This window comes from Stylophora pistillata, chromosome 12 (assembly GCF_964205215.1).
Source record: "Stylophora pistillata chromosome 12, jaStyPist1.2, whole genome shotgun sequence".
Lineage (NCBI taxonomy): Eukaryota > Metazoa > Cnidaria > Anthozoa > Scleractinia > Pocilloporidae > Stylophora > Stylophora pistillata.
Window position 1 is genome coordinate 351,543 of NC_142530.1, and position 18,801 is coordinate 370,343.

At 38.0% G+C, this 18,801-nt stretch overlaps 3 protein-coding genes across 3 annotated transcripts; 1 reads left to right on the plus strand and 2 right to left on the minus strand.

Moving 5' to 3' along the window:
- LOC111327447 (neuroligin-4, X-linked) lies at positions 1–3,105 on the plus strand. Its single transcript, XM_022931635.2, has one exon. The coding sequence runs from the start codon at positions 1,108–1,110 to the stop codon at positions 2,965–2,967; it is 1,860 nt and encodes a 619-aa protein (XP_022787370.2). The 5' UTR covers positions 1–1,107; the 3' UTR covers positions 2,968–3,105.
- A 1,031-nt stretch (positions 3,106–4,136) lies between these two features.
- LOC111327448 (uncharacterized) lies at positions 4,137–6,381 on the minus strand. The gene is made up of 3 exons (XM_022931636.2): positions 6,292–6,381; positions 5,882–5,945; positions 4,137–4,727 (listed from the first exon to the last, which is right to left on the minus strand). The coding sequence occupies exons 2-3, from the start codon at positions 5,943–5,945 to the stop codon at positions 4,360–4,362; spliced, it is 432 nt and encodes a 143-aa protein (XP_022787371.1). The 5' UTR covers positions 6,292–6,381; the 3' UTR covers positions 4,137–4,359.
- A 2,038-nt stretch (positions 6,382–8,419) lies between these two features.
- LOC111327402 (SWI/SNF-related matrix-associated actin-dependent regulator of chromatin subfamily D member 1) lies at positions 8,420–17,652 on the minus strand. Its single transcript, XM_022931572.2, has 18 exons — positions 17,502–17,652; positions 14,901–15,061; positions 14,288–14,324; positions 14,067–14,189; positions 13,815–13,877; positions 13,511–13,570; positions 12,767–12,883; positions 12,334–12,375; positions 12,140–12,199; positions 11,798–11,896; positions 11,423–11,485; positions 11,147–11,244; positions 10,681–10,735; positions 10,099–10,179; positions 9,870–9,947; positions 9,646–9,690; positions 8,966–9,067; positions 8,420–8,779 (listed from the first exon to the last, which is right to left on the minus strand). Exons 1-18 carry the CDS (start codon positions 17,610–17,612, stop codon positions 8,726–8,728), a joined length of 1,449 nt encoding a protein of 482 aa, XP_022787307.1. The 5' UTR covers positions 17,613–17,652; the 3' UTR covers positions 8,420–8,725.
- Positions 17,653–18,801: the final 1,149 nt, after the last annotated feature.

Here is an 18,801-nt window from a genome sequence, read left to right on the forward strand (position 1 = left end):
TTAATGCGTGAAATTAAAGGATCTTAGATAAACACATTTGAAAATTAGTAATATTGAGGTCGAAGACTAAGATCTTAAACTGTGGTGATTACATGTCATGTTATCGGGCAATTTCTGAGATACTTTCCATCTCAGAGAGAGATCGGATGATATTTGAAAAGATATTACTTTGAAATTGTTTGTGACTAGATTTTGATTTGTTTCAGACCGCAACTCTTCTTTAAATTTGACACTATGAAACGATAGCCCATCAAGTTTAATTCACACGCTCCAAATAGACAGAGGCTGCTTTCAAAAAAAAAAAAAAAAAACTGTACCCATATTTAAAACTAGAACAAAAGCAGTTTGTGATCGATTTCTATGGCAAAGCTCTTGTCAAATTCAGACGCAGTTTCTTTAAAGATAACTTTCTAACATCTAATTCAATTACAGCTTTCTTTAAGTGGAGTTTTACCATGATAAAAGTTTTCTTCCCGCATCGTTAAAAGATACATTTTTTGTGATAATTTACATTTGTTTCATCTTTCGACAATTAAACTTGGCGAGCTGACCTAAACACTAATAGCTGAAAGATCAAAATTTTTGCTATATCCACGTTCAAATTAGGAGAGCACACCAAATCTTAAGCGACGATGAAAAGGAGATGTATCATTTTTCATATTCATTGCGTGCGCTGTCGACAGGAGCCCAAGTTTTTTCTTTGGTCATAAATATGCCTTTTGGGGTAAATGGCAGTCAATTAGCAAAAGATTTTGAGAAAAGCCGTAAAGATTTTATCACCTTAAAAAACGTCGAATCAGAGCAAGTTTAGATGCATTGCCTCAGGGGATGATTCACGAGTGGCTGTCAAAGAAATGACTCGTGACAGCAAATTATGAGCGACCTCTAGAGAAGGAAATGATATTCGCTTGTGGTTACACGCAAAGCCACCGAGAGACGCAACATCTAAACAGAACCAAAAATTTGTTCGCGGCGGATATCGCAGCCATAAAAGGTGTTTTGGCGAATGCATCCACTTTAAAGTGGATTTAGCACATTCGACTTGTGTCATTTAGATATCCTCCTCCGCAATGCCTGCAAATTAAGAACTGAAGGGATATATTCAAAATGATCTGGATTACACAAGAGAAGAGCTGGTCGATTGTGGTCTTCATTGTGGTCGAGTGCTTTTCATTTGGAATCACAAACCTTTCCGGCAGAGTAATCGTTGAAACTCAGTATGGCAAAATTCTCGGAAAAACGACGCGTTTTTCGAATGAAATTGGCGAATTTCAATCCGTTAACTCATTTTTTGGAGTTCCTTTTGCCTCACCGCCAGTGAATCAACTTCGATTTAAACCGCCCCAACCCCCAGCTGCATGGAAGCCTCGAACATACAATGCAACCTTTTTCAGGAACGTTTGCCCGCAAAATTATTCTTCTTACTTTGAAAGGTCCATTCGCAATGTTTGGCCGGAATTTTCTTGGGAAAATGACTCAAATGAAGACTGCCTGCATTTGAATATTTTCACTCCAGGAAAAAAGCCATCAAGTGCGAGTCGTTTTCATCCTGTTATAATGTTTATTCACGGAGGGAGTTATGTATATGGGACAACTGCTCGTGACACCACACCCGGAGAGGTACTGCCCCGCTTGGGCGTTGTCCTCGTCACGATCCAGTACCGCCTTGGTCCTTTTGGCTTTATGACTGCTGGTGATGGTGTTGCGCGTGGAAACTGGGGAATGTTAGATCAATTAGAGGCCCTTAAGTGGATAAAAGAAAACATCGAGGTATTTGGGGGAGATCCGAAAAGAGTCACCATATTAGGGGTGAGCTCCGGTGGGGCCAGTGTTGGCCTGCACATCTTGTCACCACTCTCAGAGGGACTTTTTCATCGAGCCATAACCGAGAGTGGCGTGGAATTTTCGCCATTTGCCTTTAATTCAGTGAAAAAAGCTGTTGAAAAGACTAACATCACAGCAGAGAAGCTTAACTGTGATACGACCAGTAGTAAAAGCATGATGGATTGTCTTCGGAACAAAAGCGCTGAGAGTATCATCGAGAAATTTGAATGGCAAAACACAGGGCCGGTCATTGACAGCTACTTCATTTATGATACACCAGAGAATCTTCGTGGATCTGGAAAATTCTCCAAGGTTCCCCTCATAAGTGGTTTTAACAGTCATGAAGGCGCGCACAACACCCCCCCGGAATTATATCCTCCAAAAGAAATTACGCCTTCTGACTTTAGAGAATTTATCGACTCCTTCGTGGAAAAAGAGAGACTGCATAATAACAAAACCACTGGGATTATAGAGGATGCAATTGAATTCCAGTACACTCCTTGGAGTAAAACGCCTAACTCACCCTCCCTCCGTCAAGAAATCGTCAACATTCAGTCAGACTACTTCGTGGCAGCCCCCACTCTGGAGGTGCTGGGGATCCATAGCGCGCATGCCGACGCTTACATGTTTGAGTTCAACCACAGGTCTACAGAAACTGGTACGGATGCCTGGAAGGGGGTAGCACATGGGGATAACACGCCCTACGTGTTTGGTGCGCCATTTCTGAACAGCAGCGCCTTGAACTTCACAGATGAAGATCGGAATGTAAGTCACTTAATCATGGAACTTTATGCGAACTTTGCCAAGCACGGGAACCCTACACCTCACCAGGTACGTGGGCTTGTCTGGGACAGGTTCAACGTGAGCAGTAAGTTGTATTTACGTATCAACAACAGATCTCAGATGGAAGCTTTCTATGAACCACGTAGAATGGCGTTTTGGAACAACTACTATCCAAAGATACTGAACTTTACAAAACCAGGATCGCTTGCGAAATACAACGAGGAAGATGTAAGACCCGCGAACAACTCGGGAAACCATACCACATGCACAAACATTGGTGTGAAACTATGCTTAGACCCAGGCTTCCTCGGATTTTTTGCATCTGTCCTTCTTTTTGCGTTGCCAGGTGTTTTTCGCTGATTTTGAAATTCTGCTGTAAACAACCACCAAGGTGAAACAGAATTATTCGTTTATTAAAAAGTGGTTGTGGTTTATTTTCTCAAGGGCAACGAGTTTGCAGGACTTTATTGTCAAAAACCATTCGCAATGGCTCTTGAAGAGCCCAAATACTTTTGAATTTATTTGGAACTGCGCAGAGCTAAAACCAGAAGTCACTGAACTGTACAATGCTGGAAATACTGGAACACGAGCAAGCGATGTACATTGTTATTAACTGAATACAAATAATTTATTCGGACAATTTTGACAAATTTCTATCCTCGTTGTCCGTATATGACATCATGCATATTTTCCTATCTGTATAATCCTGGTTTTAGTATGTACATCTCATGTTTTGTTCGTTGGATCTCTATGAAAGACTTAAACTACTTGCTAGTTATAAAAATGTATTTCGGGAACATTTACCCACAAGGGAAATACCGCGCCTTAACGTTTTGCATTCTGACTGGCTGTAGTTGTGGCTTCACCAGAAATTTAAATTTCGAAATTTTAAGGAAAGAGCTTCCTGGTGGAGTTTTAAAAATTGAACTGCGCTCTTACTTTTTCATCGTAATTACCAACCTTTGCATGAAAAACTGAAATGTTCAGAGAGTGAAGACATTATTACTGATGCGATCTTATTATCAACTTTAATTAAATTGTTACTCACATGCATTCAAAAGAAATCTACACGTTAAATTATTTCTCAAAACCAATGTACCTACTTATCTTTTTTTCTCTGTTGGTTTTAAACTTTTTTTCCGGTCGCACGAACATTAACTATCTGCGCGGACGATTTCTTACAAACTAAAGCCAAATTATGCGCTAGGTAAACGAGGTTCAGTTGAGTTGACAAGAATACATTCTGTAAAAATACTAGAAACACTATAAATGAGATAAATACGAAAGCAAAAGACACAAACAGTAAATTATTGGGTGAACGATCTGCACTGACGCCATGTTTCACATTCGAAATTTCATTTAAATTTGAGTTCAGTGTTTCAGTTTTTTCGGATATAATTGTTAACGTAAACAGGCCTTTTTTTTGTCGATAAAATTCCATTCGGAGAAACTGCGGCGCCCCTGGCTTGGACGAGTCCGTAATGAATGGCGTAGATTACCATTTGAAGACAAGGGAAAAGCAGACAAAGTTTTAATCAAACAAAGTAAATATTTTTTTATTTGAATGTTCCTCGTGCTTACACACACCTACGAATGAACTTTCAGCAATTCGTCTTCTCTCTGCCTTCTATTTCATTTGTACAAAGCAAATACAACAAAAAAAAAATCCACTGAAAAAGTACTTTACGAACGCTAAACTTAGAAGTTAGAACTAATTTTCGTGCCAATGACGTCGCATCACCACGTGGTCGTTTACTTTCTGCCAGAGCAGCACGAGGTCGGGCAGGATGAGACACAGGTATGGGCGCACACTGGAGGACACGGAGGAGGTGGTGGTGGTGGAGGAGCTGGCTCTCCGGGTGGTCCTGGGGGTCCCTGGGGTCCGGGTGGTCCTGGAGGTCCGGCCTCTCCCATGGGTCCGATAGGTCCCACTGGTCCGGGAGGTCCCATTCTTCCTGAAGGTCCGGGGGGTCCTGGCTTAGCTGGCTCTGGTGGTGGTGGAGGTGGAGGTGGTGGCGGTGGTGGTGCGGGTGGTGGAGGCATACAACAGGATACCGCACAAGCGGGCGCACAGCTACCGGGACATCCCGGGGGACAAGGGTTAGCGTTTCTTTTGTATGCTGCGTGACAAAAAAGAGAGAGAGAGAGAGAGAGAGAAAAGAAAAATACGTTTAATTTCCTTGGAGACTGTACAAGACGTTATGCCTCTAACTGGTTCCAGATATTTTGATCAATTCTATGAAACATGGGAATTGAGAATTTATTTTAGGATCTTCATAGTTCTTTTTAATAACTTTTCACGGTAATGCCAAAACCACGACAAGTTCAAGGTCACTATTCTTTACCTACCATTTTTATTATTAAATTTGAATTAAGAAAATACCCTACTTTGCAAGGTCCAGTTAAAAATGCGAACGGTTTGATTTATGTCGTCTAGTTATGACTTTAGAAGCTTTTGAAAATACTTTGTTCAAATTGTTATCATTGATTAATTACTCAAAATAACTCGCATATCGATTGAAAAAGTTTGATTTTGGCATGGTATACCAAGTTTGGTGGGTAAATGAATTATAAATAGTACAAAAGAAAATGTTTTCACTTCTCGCTTCACTAACTTGCAGGTTTTGACGGGAACCCGCTTTTGCAAAAGCTAACTATCCAATCAGAATTCAGTTTTTCGTAGATAGGAATTACTTTGAGAGACGCACAAGCAATGGACGAAAAACTTTAACTTCCTAAAAAATTTCACGTCGCTATCTAAGCTTTGGTTAGTTTACGTAAATTTTTACTTCAAGTTTAAGTATTTCTTTAGGTGCGAGATACATGTCACAGCTGTAAATATCATTAAAATATTTTACTTGATGATATAATTGTATTATCGTTACGATACATTCCTAACTTTGCGCTTTAATGATCAACTTTAAACAAATATCTTAAGGTTGATCGATCGAGAACACCTTTATCTTTTAATTCGCCGATAATCAATTATTCATCACCGAGCCTTTTGTAGGTTCACAGAAGCGGCTTCTGAGAAGAACCTCAATCGCCTTTTTTTTATGATTTGAAAATCTGCTCCATTTTAATGACAGATGTAATCTGTCTGGTGTAATAATTCTCCGTAGGTACAGGAAAATAAGTTATGATTTAAAGGTTATAACCATTTGAAATAATCCTTGATTTGATGCCATTGTATTGCTCGCATCTCGGCTAAATTTTATCACGGTAAAGCTGCTTGACGAGAACAAAAATTGAAAATAAAAATATTTAAACTTACTTGATCTAGCATAAGTTGATGCTACCATGAGCGCTAGGCATCCTAGGATCAGTTTAGACGCCATCTGAAACAAGGCAGAGAAATATCGTAAAACTTTTCCATTTCATATTTAAATCAAACTGTCTGCAATCTTGACTTATTCTTAAAATAATCTTAACTTTCAGAATTGCTTCCAAATCACCTTTCCCTATTTCAATAACTTAACATCGAAGATAATAAAGAATCACAAGTTGTTCTCTTTGTAGGGTTTGTGCTTGAATTTTTGCTCAATATTTATCTGACTTTAAAATGGGGAAAAAGCAAGCGTCAAGAAAATAATTTAGTTTACCTGACGATTGCCTATGCGAACATTTATAGTCAATGTCAGTTATGAAATAAAAAAAAAAAAAAATCTCAACTCAAGTCCCTACCTCTGGATCCCAGCGAAGCGATCTTGAAATGTGCTTGAATAAAGCTCCTTTCTGATTTATACCCTGGAAGTCATCAATTATACACAAACCCGAACGTGTTATATCACGCTCCACAGTTCCTTTTGTTTCACGCTCTTTTGTTATTTAGTGAGGAATTTAACGCAGCTATGCCTCAAGCGCATGCGCGAGAGAACTTGTAAAAGTCGCGGAATATAGTGCTACCAATCATAAACTGAAATACCTGAAATTAAAATCTTAACGGAAAACCCCGAAGTATCTGCCCAAAATGAAGGTAATGCCCGGTTCTCCACTCAAGCTTTGTGTTATTTTTCATATCGATTACACCAAAGTAGAAAAAAATTCTACCCTTAGGAAACCTGTCAAAATTGAATTATTTACAAGTTGCAAAACCAGAGACTCAGTGAAACGAAACGTCATTCTTTGTTCTCGATTGGTTGTTTCGCTGCTTTTCCGGGAGCCAAACAGGTGTCAAAAAACTGCCACCATTATCTTCAATAAACAACAGAGCAAGTGCCCCTTTTTCCTCGCGTGTAACGCTTCGATTCGTTGGGAAAATCACCAGTTGTCAAAATTTTCACTTCAGCGATTTTGCGTTCCTCTCCTTCGGACAAAATGAAAGTGTTCAACAGAAAAAGAAGATTGTGTAACACAATTATCTCTTCCGACCATGTCATTTGTACAGGAGATTCTAGTTGTTTTCACGCGAATTTCTGTAAAACATTTCAACCCCATGACGCGGTTTGACGCTTTATTGGTAAACATGATCTCTACAAAGTCTGGGACATTTTTTCTTTTAGGGCTGGGGTGGGGTGAATTTTGAGCCGTTTGATACAGATATTTGTGTAGTACAACTTAAAAGAAATAAGTTTATTTAGCCTGTTTTTCATGTTCGCCCATTTTATCGGTGACACTTTCAGTTTACTTTTCCCGATGATAGCTCTTTTGTTAGTTGAACCGAACAATCTTTTTCAGATTGGTCAGAATTTAGATAAACAAAAGTTCTTTGCTTGTGGCCAGTTAGTTCTTAACCTATAACCCCAAACCAAACATTAACGTATGTGATTCATCGTCTAATACTGACGAATGGATCGTAAACATCACAAAGTACTCTTCCGTACAAAACTGTGTGCGTCGTGCCACTAGTTCTCTGGAAAGCCGTCTAAAGCAAAGTTTTGAACGCAGTTCTATAGGTGCTTTAAACTTTTTTCATTGTTTGGATTTAGTTTTTGCTGAATTGTGATCAAAATGAACACTGTTACCGAAAAATATCCACTCAACGCTATGTTCGGCCTTCAAATCTATGTTCAGTGTTTTAAGGCTGTGCTTTGTGTTACAGCGAACAGAATTCATCGAACTAAAATTACGAAATAACCAAAGATAAATGCTATCTTTGTAAGGGTGCATTCCCTTTAGCTATAGCTTTCGTCAAATAATAAAATGCCGTCTTATTAGGAAGTACTACTTGGGAAGTTCCTTTGACATGACCATCCAACGAAACACGGTCCCTGTCCAATATAGCCACTAAAAGACAGAATGTGACTTTTAACAGCTTTCACTTCTTTAATTTCTTGCGTCTTTCAAATACGAGAAGCTCCGGCTGGTGGTGCACAGGGAAGATCCTCTGAGCCCATGTTCACAAACAAAATGTTTCTTCACACTGGGTGCACAAAAAATCGGTGCATTTCACAGAAATTCGTCAAGTGTCCTATGCGTACGGCGTTCAAAACTGTTCAGATGGATCAATCGATGATGAAAAATACAATTGTCCTGATCAAGCACTCGCAGAAGCTTTTATTACTGATAGAAAAAACACTAGCAGGGTTCTAGCAGGTGAGCACATGTGACACCAAAATAACGTATCTGATTAGCTCAGCGAGTTCCGCGCCAAATTTGATCAGAAAAAACACGCGTTATCTTTGGACGTCAGTGGTTAAGGAGAGTAACCCTTGAAATTTCGCAAGAACATAAAATTGTGAATTGTTTAATCTTTGGTGCAGACTTTTTGAAACAAGCTCAATATAACAAAAACAAAAGGGAGCTGGGATTTTGAAGTTTATTTCCATTAGTCGGGCGAGACCTCAGTGGAGAGAGCATAAAAACTAGCATATACAGGTAAGTCATCAGGTTTATTATACAACTACCACGCTAAAGAGAGCCCCATAAGGCTCGAAGTAAGTTGATACATAATACTAGAGGAAGAAAGCGGAGACACGGTTAAAAAACCTTATCTAGTAATTTCAACCTTCAGTGGTGTTCAAATTGAACTCGGAACAGTCCCTTCATGACACGTGGTAATGCGAATCAGCGAAACTTGGAGGGAGTTTGCACACGTCTTGCTCTCAACACGTCGTAGTCACGTGCTTTTCACGGGCAAATAACCAGAGGTGATCATGTGATTAGCACGAGTCTCGCATTAAGTTCCTCTGATGCCCAGGGCTTGTTCCAACTCAGCTCTCTTCTGTTGAACCTACATTAAATGAACAAAAAGAAATTCAGAACTTTGGCCTTATGAATGGACAACTACAAAGCCTTTAGCTGTGTCATAAAGTGCAGATGTTTTGAGGAGCAATTCAGTTTACGTAAACAACTTTCATAGTGCGCTACAAATAAACACTTGGCCTAAACAGACTAAAAGTTTCTCGGTGATAACTACCTTTCCATAAAAGTAGCGGCAAACTGCTTCTTGTGACCAGGGAAGATGAAAGAAATCTGCTCTACGCTCTTCTTCTGGATTTCCGACCACATCAGTCATAACCTGAAAATAATGACACAGGGCAGTCAACCAGTGCCACAGGGAGGTCAACCACTGCCATAGGGAGGTCACCTAGTGCCATAGGGAGGTCAACTAGTGCCATACGGAGGTCAACTAGTGCCATAGGGAGGTCAACTAGTGCCATACGGAGGTCAACTAGTGCCATACGGAGGTCAACTAGTGCCATAGGGAGGTCAACTAGTGCCATAGGGAGGTCAACTAGTGCCATAGGGAGGTCATCTAGTGCCATAGGGAGGTCAACAGTGCCATCAGGTGGTGCTGCAGGATACCCAAAAAGGTCACAAAGGGAACAATCCACAGCCACATCAAGACTGGCCGACAAGAGATGTCACAGGAAAGCCAACCACTGTCACATAATAAAACAACCAATGTCTTTGGACCATAGACAAGTACCACAGGAAAATCAACCAGTGCGAAAGAGAGAACTTGGGCATATGCAGACCAAGCACTGCCACAATAAGGACAAGCCAATCAGAACACAGGATTCCGTTCATGTTAACTGCCAACAATATTCAGAGACCTTTAACCAACTACACAGTGCAACATGCTAACATATTTACCTTGAGATCTTGACTTTGGGACTGTATCCATTGATTAATGAATTCCTTAAATACGGAGACCAAGGATATTTGTCAGTGCAACAAAACAGAACTGAATACTATTGAAAAGAGACAATGAGTTGCAACAGCACTTTCATGGGCTTATGTTTTCATGTAACATTTCTCCCAAAAATGGCAAACTGTTTCTTGAAATTACTTCACAGGTAACAGAGCAACATACTTACTGGAGGATCTCTTGCAAACCCAAGGAAGAATTCGCGGTTGATCTTCAACTGATTGATTGTCTCCACTGTCTCATAAATCTGCAAAACAAAATAAAGCAAAAAAAAAGAGGAATGATACAGGAACTTAATTTTCAGTGGCACTTTGGCAAGAGTTAAAACTCTTGACACTGTTGGCTTTTTTTTTAAAACTCTTCAACTCTGTGGAAGGACACAAAAAAACTCAGCCCACCTTGTTGTCATATGCAGTAATCTCATTCTGACTCGCAGTAGAAAGAAGAAAAGACTGCATCTGGGCCTTAAGTGTGTCATCCTACAACAAGAAATACACAATGAACTAACTGAAACAGCAAACCAAGCACTACATTTGTATACTGTCTACCTTGTAAACATACCAACTTGATTTAGAGATGCATTGTTTCTACAAATGTTTTTGTTCCTTAAAGCTTTACTGTGCTGTTCTGGTGGCCTGGATCATATTGGAGTTTTTAACCTTTTACTCCTAGGGGTGATTAACATGTAACTTCTCCCAATAATATCCTAACATCATCCAGCAAACAAGTAATAAGAATAATCGAACTTATCAGGTAGAAGTTGTTATCTTGATCTAACACCAAATTCTCATAACTAATTTACAAGGAAATGTGTAGCAGCCAGAGGGGAGAATTAACAAGCAGAACTTGAGAGTTAAAGTATGAAACCTACTTTAAGACTTAAATGTTTAATTCCAGCAAGGATGGCATAACAGATATTACATGTCTAGGTAATAGAGATCCACTGCTAAGTAATGTTAAAACTAAACAATTTTACTTACAACTTCTACTTCAATGTCATAGCAAGTTGTTCTCTTGCTTTCAGGTGTTTCTTTGCTATGAGGAAAAGAAGACTAATTCAAATTAAAATTCATAAAAAGTCCACAACAAAAGAGAACTTTAAACCACAGTGCTTGCTCCTATACCTCGCCTAATGGATATTATTAAAAACTGGATCATTGGATAATGCAATTCAAGACTTTCAATTGGCTTAGCCATTATGGTATATGAGCCAATATACCATAATCTAATATCTGTACATTGTAACATCCAGTTTCTTCCTACAAAATAAAGTTGAGAAGATTTGCCTCATATCTTGGGGGCCTTTTTTTAATAAAACAATTATTCTACTTGGCTTGTTGGATATGAGATGATTATAGCCAACGAGGCGCTATGCACCTCGTTGGCTATCTATCATCTCATATCCAATGCATGCTCATGGAATAATTGTTAAATATCATAGTTTACCTTATAAGGTGATGAATAACAATGGGATCTGGAGGCAATAACAAAGAACTCAAACGCTGAGGAATCTCACTAAACTTCATGCGATTACATTCAAAAATCTGAAAGAGAATAACACTAAATCAGTCACAAATATCAATGACTACAATTATCAGGAGGCAAGTTGCACAGATACCATGGTACAAAGAATAAGTATATAATCAAATTCTCACAACATTTCTGAAAAGAAATTAGTAGAGATGACAAAGGAGAGTTTTTAAGTTGAACTTCAGTTCTGACCTGCTGAAAGTATCTGTCACAGTTTATGTATTCTCTCTCATGGGAATCTTGCAAATTGTGACTCTAAAAGCAATGGAGAAAAAAAAGACTATTACTTAACATGCCTGGTTTATATAAAGAAAGATGAAGCTATGCCATTGGTGGGAACATACTAATACCAAAAACACAAGAATAAATTAGTTACTGAAAAGTGTTTGTCGATACCACAGAGAATAAGAGTGCCGATTTGTAAGAAAAAGGCCACAGACTTTATATTTTGCTTAGAATGATTAGAGAGACTAAAGAATCTAGCAACTGGTTTGGATGCTTGTTTATCAATAGGTTTGGGTTACAGCACGGTCTGTTCAAACCGTATACCCATCAAGTCAAGCTCACCTTAATATACTGCCATATAGCATTGACAATCACTGGCCTTGTTTGAGTATGAATACCCATAAGCCTTGCTAGTCTGGGATCCAGTTTGTACTGTGGAGGCTAACAAAACAGTGCACATTTTTTGTTTAGTTACAAAGTTATGAGATTATAATAGTATTACATTGCTTAGCTCTTTGACCTCTAAGTGTGACCAGAATCTAATTTCTCCTTACAATATCACCCCTGAATCACACATTAAGGTCAGGAGAATAAAAGAAATGATCACCGACTGAGGAAGATCCCTATTGTTAATATGTATATAGACGGTTACTTTACTTCTGACATTTGATTTACACCTCTTACTTGGTAATCCAACAGGAACATGATTGTACATTTCACATTTTCTTCCCCTGGTCTTTTAACCTTAATGAGATCAGAAACAAGAAAAACGAAAGAGAAGAGTGAGTCAAGACATTAAACTCTAACAAAAGGAAAACTTAGTTGTACATAGCCACTACACAACATGCAATAATGAAGTCCTGGACAAAATTTAATACCTGAAAACCATCGGTCTCTTGAGTTGAACTGGTGCGATGCCACTAAAAGAAATATAAACAGTCTTATTTCAAATCAGTCGAGAGTGCTTTGCATTTGTGCTTTGTAGAACCAACACAGAGTCATTCTAAAGGCCATCCAAACAATTGAGAAGTCGGGGTGAAAATGTGGAAATGCCTTTAAGCACAGGAAAATGAGAATGATACACTTGCAGTTAGTTTAAGTTAGCATCTGATTGGTTTTTGGAGAGAAGTGCAAGCTTCCTAGACCAAATCAGCAAGAAAAGTGAATTGAAACCCATGCATTGATGGATATCTTGCAGTACTCAAAATAAAATGTCTCTTAATAGTTCCTATTTATTAAATGTAATGAATAATATACATTTTGGTTTACCAAATCCTAGGTCATATCACTTTTATCACTACTACATCATACCTCAACTAGGTGATTATCGGGACCATATAACTCTCTGTCCAACTCTATCACAAGGCTCTTGAAATATGTTGAGAACTTCCTCTTCTGTCTAGGACCATCAGTCTTTGGTGCCTGCATCTATAGCCATGACACAAAACCATTTGGTAAAATTCAGGGAAACACTTTCTTTGGACAGTGAAAACTTTCTAAAACAAACACCATCTTGCAACCCAAAATAACACCCCAAATTTTCCAGAAAACCAACCTGTATTCAGTGGACACCTTTATTGAGCTGATGCAAACGAAATTGAACCCTTTGACAATCCAAATCTACAAGTATACTTTGCAGGCACTTCAAGAGGTTTTATCATAGAGTTCTAGCACTCTTAGGTTAATGGTAGATTCAAAATCATGTCCACTTGCCCTTACTTAATGTCATACAACTAAATAAAGTCAAATGTATTAATCACTTGCGTTGGACTCAACAAACTTTAAGGGGCCAAATGCAACTAATTTGTTTCCAACTTTATCTGTAATCACATTAATTTTCACCAGGCCACTTTAGAATATTTGATCCATAAAGGTAGTCAATCACACCTCTATTTGACACTGTTATAGACTGAATTACTACTTGTAATCCATGTGCAACTTATAAGAAGCCATTTTAGACGGACACACCACTTTTTCAGGACAAAATAATTAGCAAAAGTTCCACATATGTCAAAATGAGAATACTGTATCATGGAGTTTGCACTTTTATCATACCTCCTCTAAAAGACGACCCTCCACTCTTAGCTCCCATGAAGGAACAATATTTTCTTCATCCTAGTGTACAAAAAATGTTTTGAAGAGTTGGAATCATTTATCCATACCTGTCCATTTGATATTCGTGTACCAATTTGAGGGTAGGGTACCGAAAATTAACCACTGTAACTAAGTATTAATGTTACCAGATTTCATCCTGTGCTGCGAAAATTATGTATGCTAATAAATGCTATTGCATGGAAAATTAATAGCTAGGAAAACTATCACAACTTCTTTGCCGAGGATAAGCTTTCAGATAACTTACTTCACTCTCTGGTCTTGGCACATAAAAGTTTGTAGTTAAGTAGATTCGCAATTTCTTTTTTTGCTAAAAAAAAAATACAAACCAAAAAAAAAAAACAATTTTCAATATATCTATCATATTATTCTTAGAATATGATAAGCAATATTATTCATTTATATCATATATAAAGATCATATATATGAATATCATCATTTGATTCACTGACTAGTACGCCAATCAATATTTTACTTTGAAACAAAGCAATCCTCTTACCTTCATTGGCCTTTTCAAAGCTTCCTGAATGTCTAACCTCTTGCGCATTATGGTTGCATCCAGTTTCCGTTCAAAGGCAAGGAGGTCCATATATGCTTGTGATTCTGGTACAAGATCTCGCACCTGTTACAAAAACAAATGTAAATTTGGTCAACAAAATATATAAGCTCCCATTCAGTGACATAAGTAATACAATCATCTCAGCTGTGAGGATATCTTACCCTTTGAGGCAAGATCTTGTCAGCCATCTTCTTCTTTCTAAAAAGGAAATTAGATAATCAAGCTTGATTTAAATCTCCACTTTGTTGGAATTGTCACTGCATAGGGTAAATTTCAGTTAACCCTTTGACTTCCAGATCTCATTAACTAAAACGTATGGGCGAAGAGCATTCTCCAAAGCTGCACCATATTTGTGGAATCAACTACCTGAATGCATAAAAAACCCTGAATCTGTTGACTCCTTTAAATGCTTATTGAAAACTTATCTTTTCAAAAATTAGGCCACCAGATTTTTCGGTATCGTACATTGTCAAATATATGTATAACTTGTAATACTTCGTTAGTTTAGATAGAGTAACGATAATTGCATGTATAGGATTTTAATTAAATGTTGTTAATTGTAATTGTAAAGTGCATAAAGTTCAATTTTAATGCACTATATAAGAACTTATTATTAAATTAAATTAGTAATTTTCCTTACTGTCTGCCATACAGTCATCACTTGTTTGCTTGATATTCTAAGGAGAAATTCTCTTTTGGTCACTAATAGGGGTTAAAGGGTTAACCAAGCAATTCCTACAACTAGAATCGCTTTAGTCCGAACTCAGTACAAACCTTCTCCTATTCTTGGCATCCTGTCTCCGTCTTGCCTGCTCTAGCGCTGCAGCAGCACCTGGCACTAGTCCTGCACGAGGCACATTTGGACCATAAGGATGCAATCCTGAATTGCCCTGCATGCGCATTGCCATGGTGGCATTGGTACTATTGGCTGGACGCTGAAAACCACAAGAGATTGAAAATTAAGCTTAACCAAGCAAATTTCACACTAATATCACAAGAGCATTCCAGGACAAACACAAAATATTCCAGTCATATTTTATTATCAAGAATCTTGTGACTATGATGTCTTGAAAATTTTATGTGATATGCTGACTTATACATCTTGATTGGTTGTTACTTATGTGATATGCTGAATTATACATCTTGATTGGTTGTTACTTATGTGATATGCTGAATTATACATCTTGATTGGTTGTTACTTATGTGATATGCTGAATTATACATCTTGATTGATTGTTACTTGCGTGATATGCTGAATTATACATCTTGATTGGTTGTTACTTTTGTGATATGCTGAATTATACATCTTGATTGGTTGTTACTTATGTGATATGCTGAATTATACATCTTGATTGGTTGTTACTTATGTGATATGCTGAATTATACATCTTGATTGGTTGTTACTTATGTGATATGCTGAATTACACATCTTGACTTTACACCCCAGCTGACCTGTGGAAATACGTGGACGACGCATCTTGTTCCGAAATAGTTACTAAGGGTCGTGAGAGCAAACTCCAAAAAGCTGTGGATGACCTTTCAAGACAAGCAAGTATCGATGGATTCCAACTGAATGAGGCCAAGTGCAAAGAACTACGAATTGGATTCTCGAACAGCAACTACGATTTTGAACCCCTAGTCCTAAATGGCAAACCCCTTGAATTAGTCACCAGTGCCAAATTGCTAGGCGTGACCATTAGCCACGATTTAAAGTGGAACATGCACACCTCTGAACTAAGTAGAAAATGTTCCTCTCGTCTCTACTTTTTGAGACAACTCAAGAGATCTGGAGTTGCACCAAGCGAACTTGTGCAATTCTATGTGACATGTATTAGGCCCATCTTGGAATACACAAGTCCTGTTACTTATGTGATATGTGTATTCCACTGTTCTCTACCAAACTACATCAGCGAAGATTTGGAATGGATCCAAAGAAGAGCATTCAGAATCATCTATCCTGACCTGTCATATAGTGTAGCACTAGAAACAGCTGGCCTAACAAAACTTCACAAGAGGAGGGAAAAAATTTCAACCAATCTGTTTGATGAGATAGTCCGTAACCCCACCCATAGACTCCACAGCCTCCTCCCCCAAAGGAAGAGTTGTAGATATGCACTGAGGTGCAAAAGTGATTTCACTCTCCCCATATGCAAAACCGAGCGCTTGAAGAACAGTTTTATTTTTAGCCATATTTATAAGATGTAGATAATTTTCCTTCTTTCTTAGTGATGAAGTTGTAATAATTCATACCTCCTTTTTTTATCATCTGTATTTGTAAATATTCCGTAATTCAGCCTATGGCTGCAAGGTGTTTATAATAAAGTATCTATCTATCATTGATTGGTTGTTACTTATGTGATATGCTGAATTATACATCTTGATTGGTTGCTACTTATCAGGAAGACAGACCCATGGATGACTTATCACCATAAAAAACTCATCGGTTTTTATCAAACAAAACAAACAGATTCCATGATGCCATAAGTGTATACAGTAATAGATCACAGAACATGTCAAAATGTGGCAAGCACATAGGTGATACACTCTGCTTGGCATCCTATGCCACTTTCTTTGTTCTAGCCAGATTTTTATGTCATATGTGACCAATTATTGAACAAAGTCTTCATTTTATTTATTACAGTTTCTCCAAATCTAAATTACTAAATAAATAAATATATAATAATTAATAATAAATAAATAAATAATGAATAATAATACTGATGATGGAGAGGCAGCATCCAAAAGCATCCTAGACACCATACGAGGGATGCCCCCCCAGTAAGCTAACAAAATATATCTACAATATTAAGAAACAATTATCAGGGTACAAAAGTTAATATAAAAATATTAAATTGAATTAAATCTGAAATTCTAAGTATAATTTACCAAAAAATGAAGTGACTTTATGTTTAAGGCTAGAAATACTGACATAGCAATATGGATGAAAACTCATGATCAAACTACCTAGTGCTAATGCTACCGTTCCCTCATTTTCAAAATATGTCCTTTTGAACTTGGTTTCCCTGTAATCACTGCTACATAAGAGGGTTTTTCGGAAAAATTTTCGTATAACCCCATACCAATAAAAACAAAGCCGTAGTCCCAAAGGAAATCTGTTGTTTTGCTTCTGCTTCCTTTATCCAAGAATTGAATGCATAATCAGAGTGGGGTTATACGCAAATCTTGCCGGGTTTTCTTATAATTTCCAGCAATCCACAGAGATCGTCAATGATCACGCGGAAATAAACCTTTGAGAAACATACATGAATCTGTCCTCGTGTTTGCTGTTCAAAAGATTTTTTTCGTGCATTTATAATCAGTGCAATGTTATCGGTTAAAAAGTAAGCAAAAGGAATCAAAAACCAAATAACTCACCGAAATTCCATATGGCGACTGTTGGAACTGAGAACGCTGAAACATGGAGGACTGTTGCGGGTTGTTTGCCATTTTCTGCATTGACGCAGAAGCTGGAAAACGCGCCGCCATCTTGAATGGAAAAGATTACCCCACAATGCATCAGTGTATGGTGGCCGAGAACTTCCATTAAAAATATTCAAATGTATAGGGATTATTTTTGTCATTTTCTTTTTAATTTCAATTTATTTCTCATTTTTCATTTTCAAATATTCCCCTCGATTAACTATGAATAAAAGCAAGTGAAAGTAAAATGTAAATTAGAAATAAAATGAAACCAAAGATAAATGAAATCAAATCAAAATTAAATACTACCCGGCCGAGCGCTGCCACTAGTATTTTTTTTTTTTTTCGCGGTCGGAAAAAAAAAATTTGTTCGTGGCCGAACGCTGCCACATGGCCGAGGGCTGCCACACAAACCCAGAATTCTTTGCAGGATGCCTTTCAAGATTCTAGTATGGCGGATGCCGCGTGGAAAACTTAAAAGAGAAAGTGACTGCGAAAAGAGGGAAGAAGCGTGATGCAGGAGATACAACGCATCAATTAATTAAAGGAAAGAAGCTGTATAATAATAACTGTCGAATTCAACGAAGAATAAGAGCCGTTTGCTCACGGTGGGTTTCGCAATGCATACAAAGCAACCACAAAGCACCCACAGTTCAAGGGAACTACCTGGGTAATTAAAAGATACCTTCCTGATGCTGTGAAGGGAATAAATGACACTGGGCAAACTGTCCAACAACACACCCAAAAGGCGGTTCAGATGCATCTTCTTGCAAGGAATTTCGCTCGCCAGTTGGAACAAAAAATCATTGGAAAACATGCATTTGGAGAGGTCCTAAGGTATAGAAAGATCTACTACGGTGAAGATGATAAAGGAGAATTTTTGACTGTGGAGGAGATTATTGATGGACAGTTTACCAAGTACTTAAACAATACTGGTGATTGTTGTGTCGAGGAAACAGATGTTATGGGTCAGAAGGCTCAATGTCTAACCCATTTTTCTTATGAAAAGTCAGACAAAAAACTCATGCTGCTAGACATACAAGGACATGGGCATGAATTATTCGACCCAGAAATTGCTTCTCATGAACTTTTTGATGGTAGTGCATTCTGGGTTTGTTTGGCAGCCCTCGGCCATGTGGCAGCGTTCGGCCACGAACAAATTTTTTCTTTCCGACCGCGAGAAAAAAAAAAAAAAAAAATAAAAACTAGTGGCAGCGCTCGGCCGGGTAGTATTTAATTTTGATTTGATTTCATT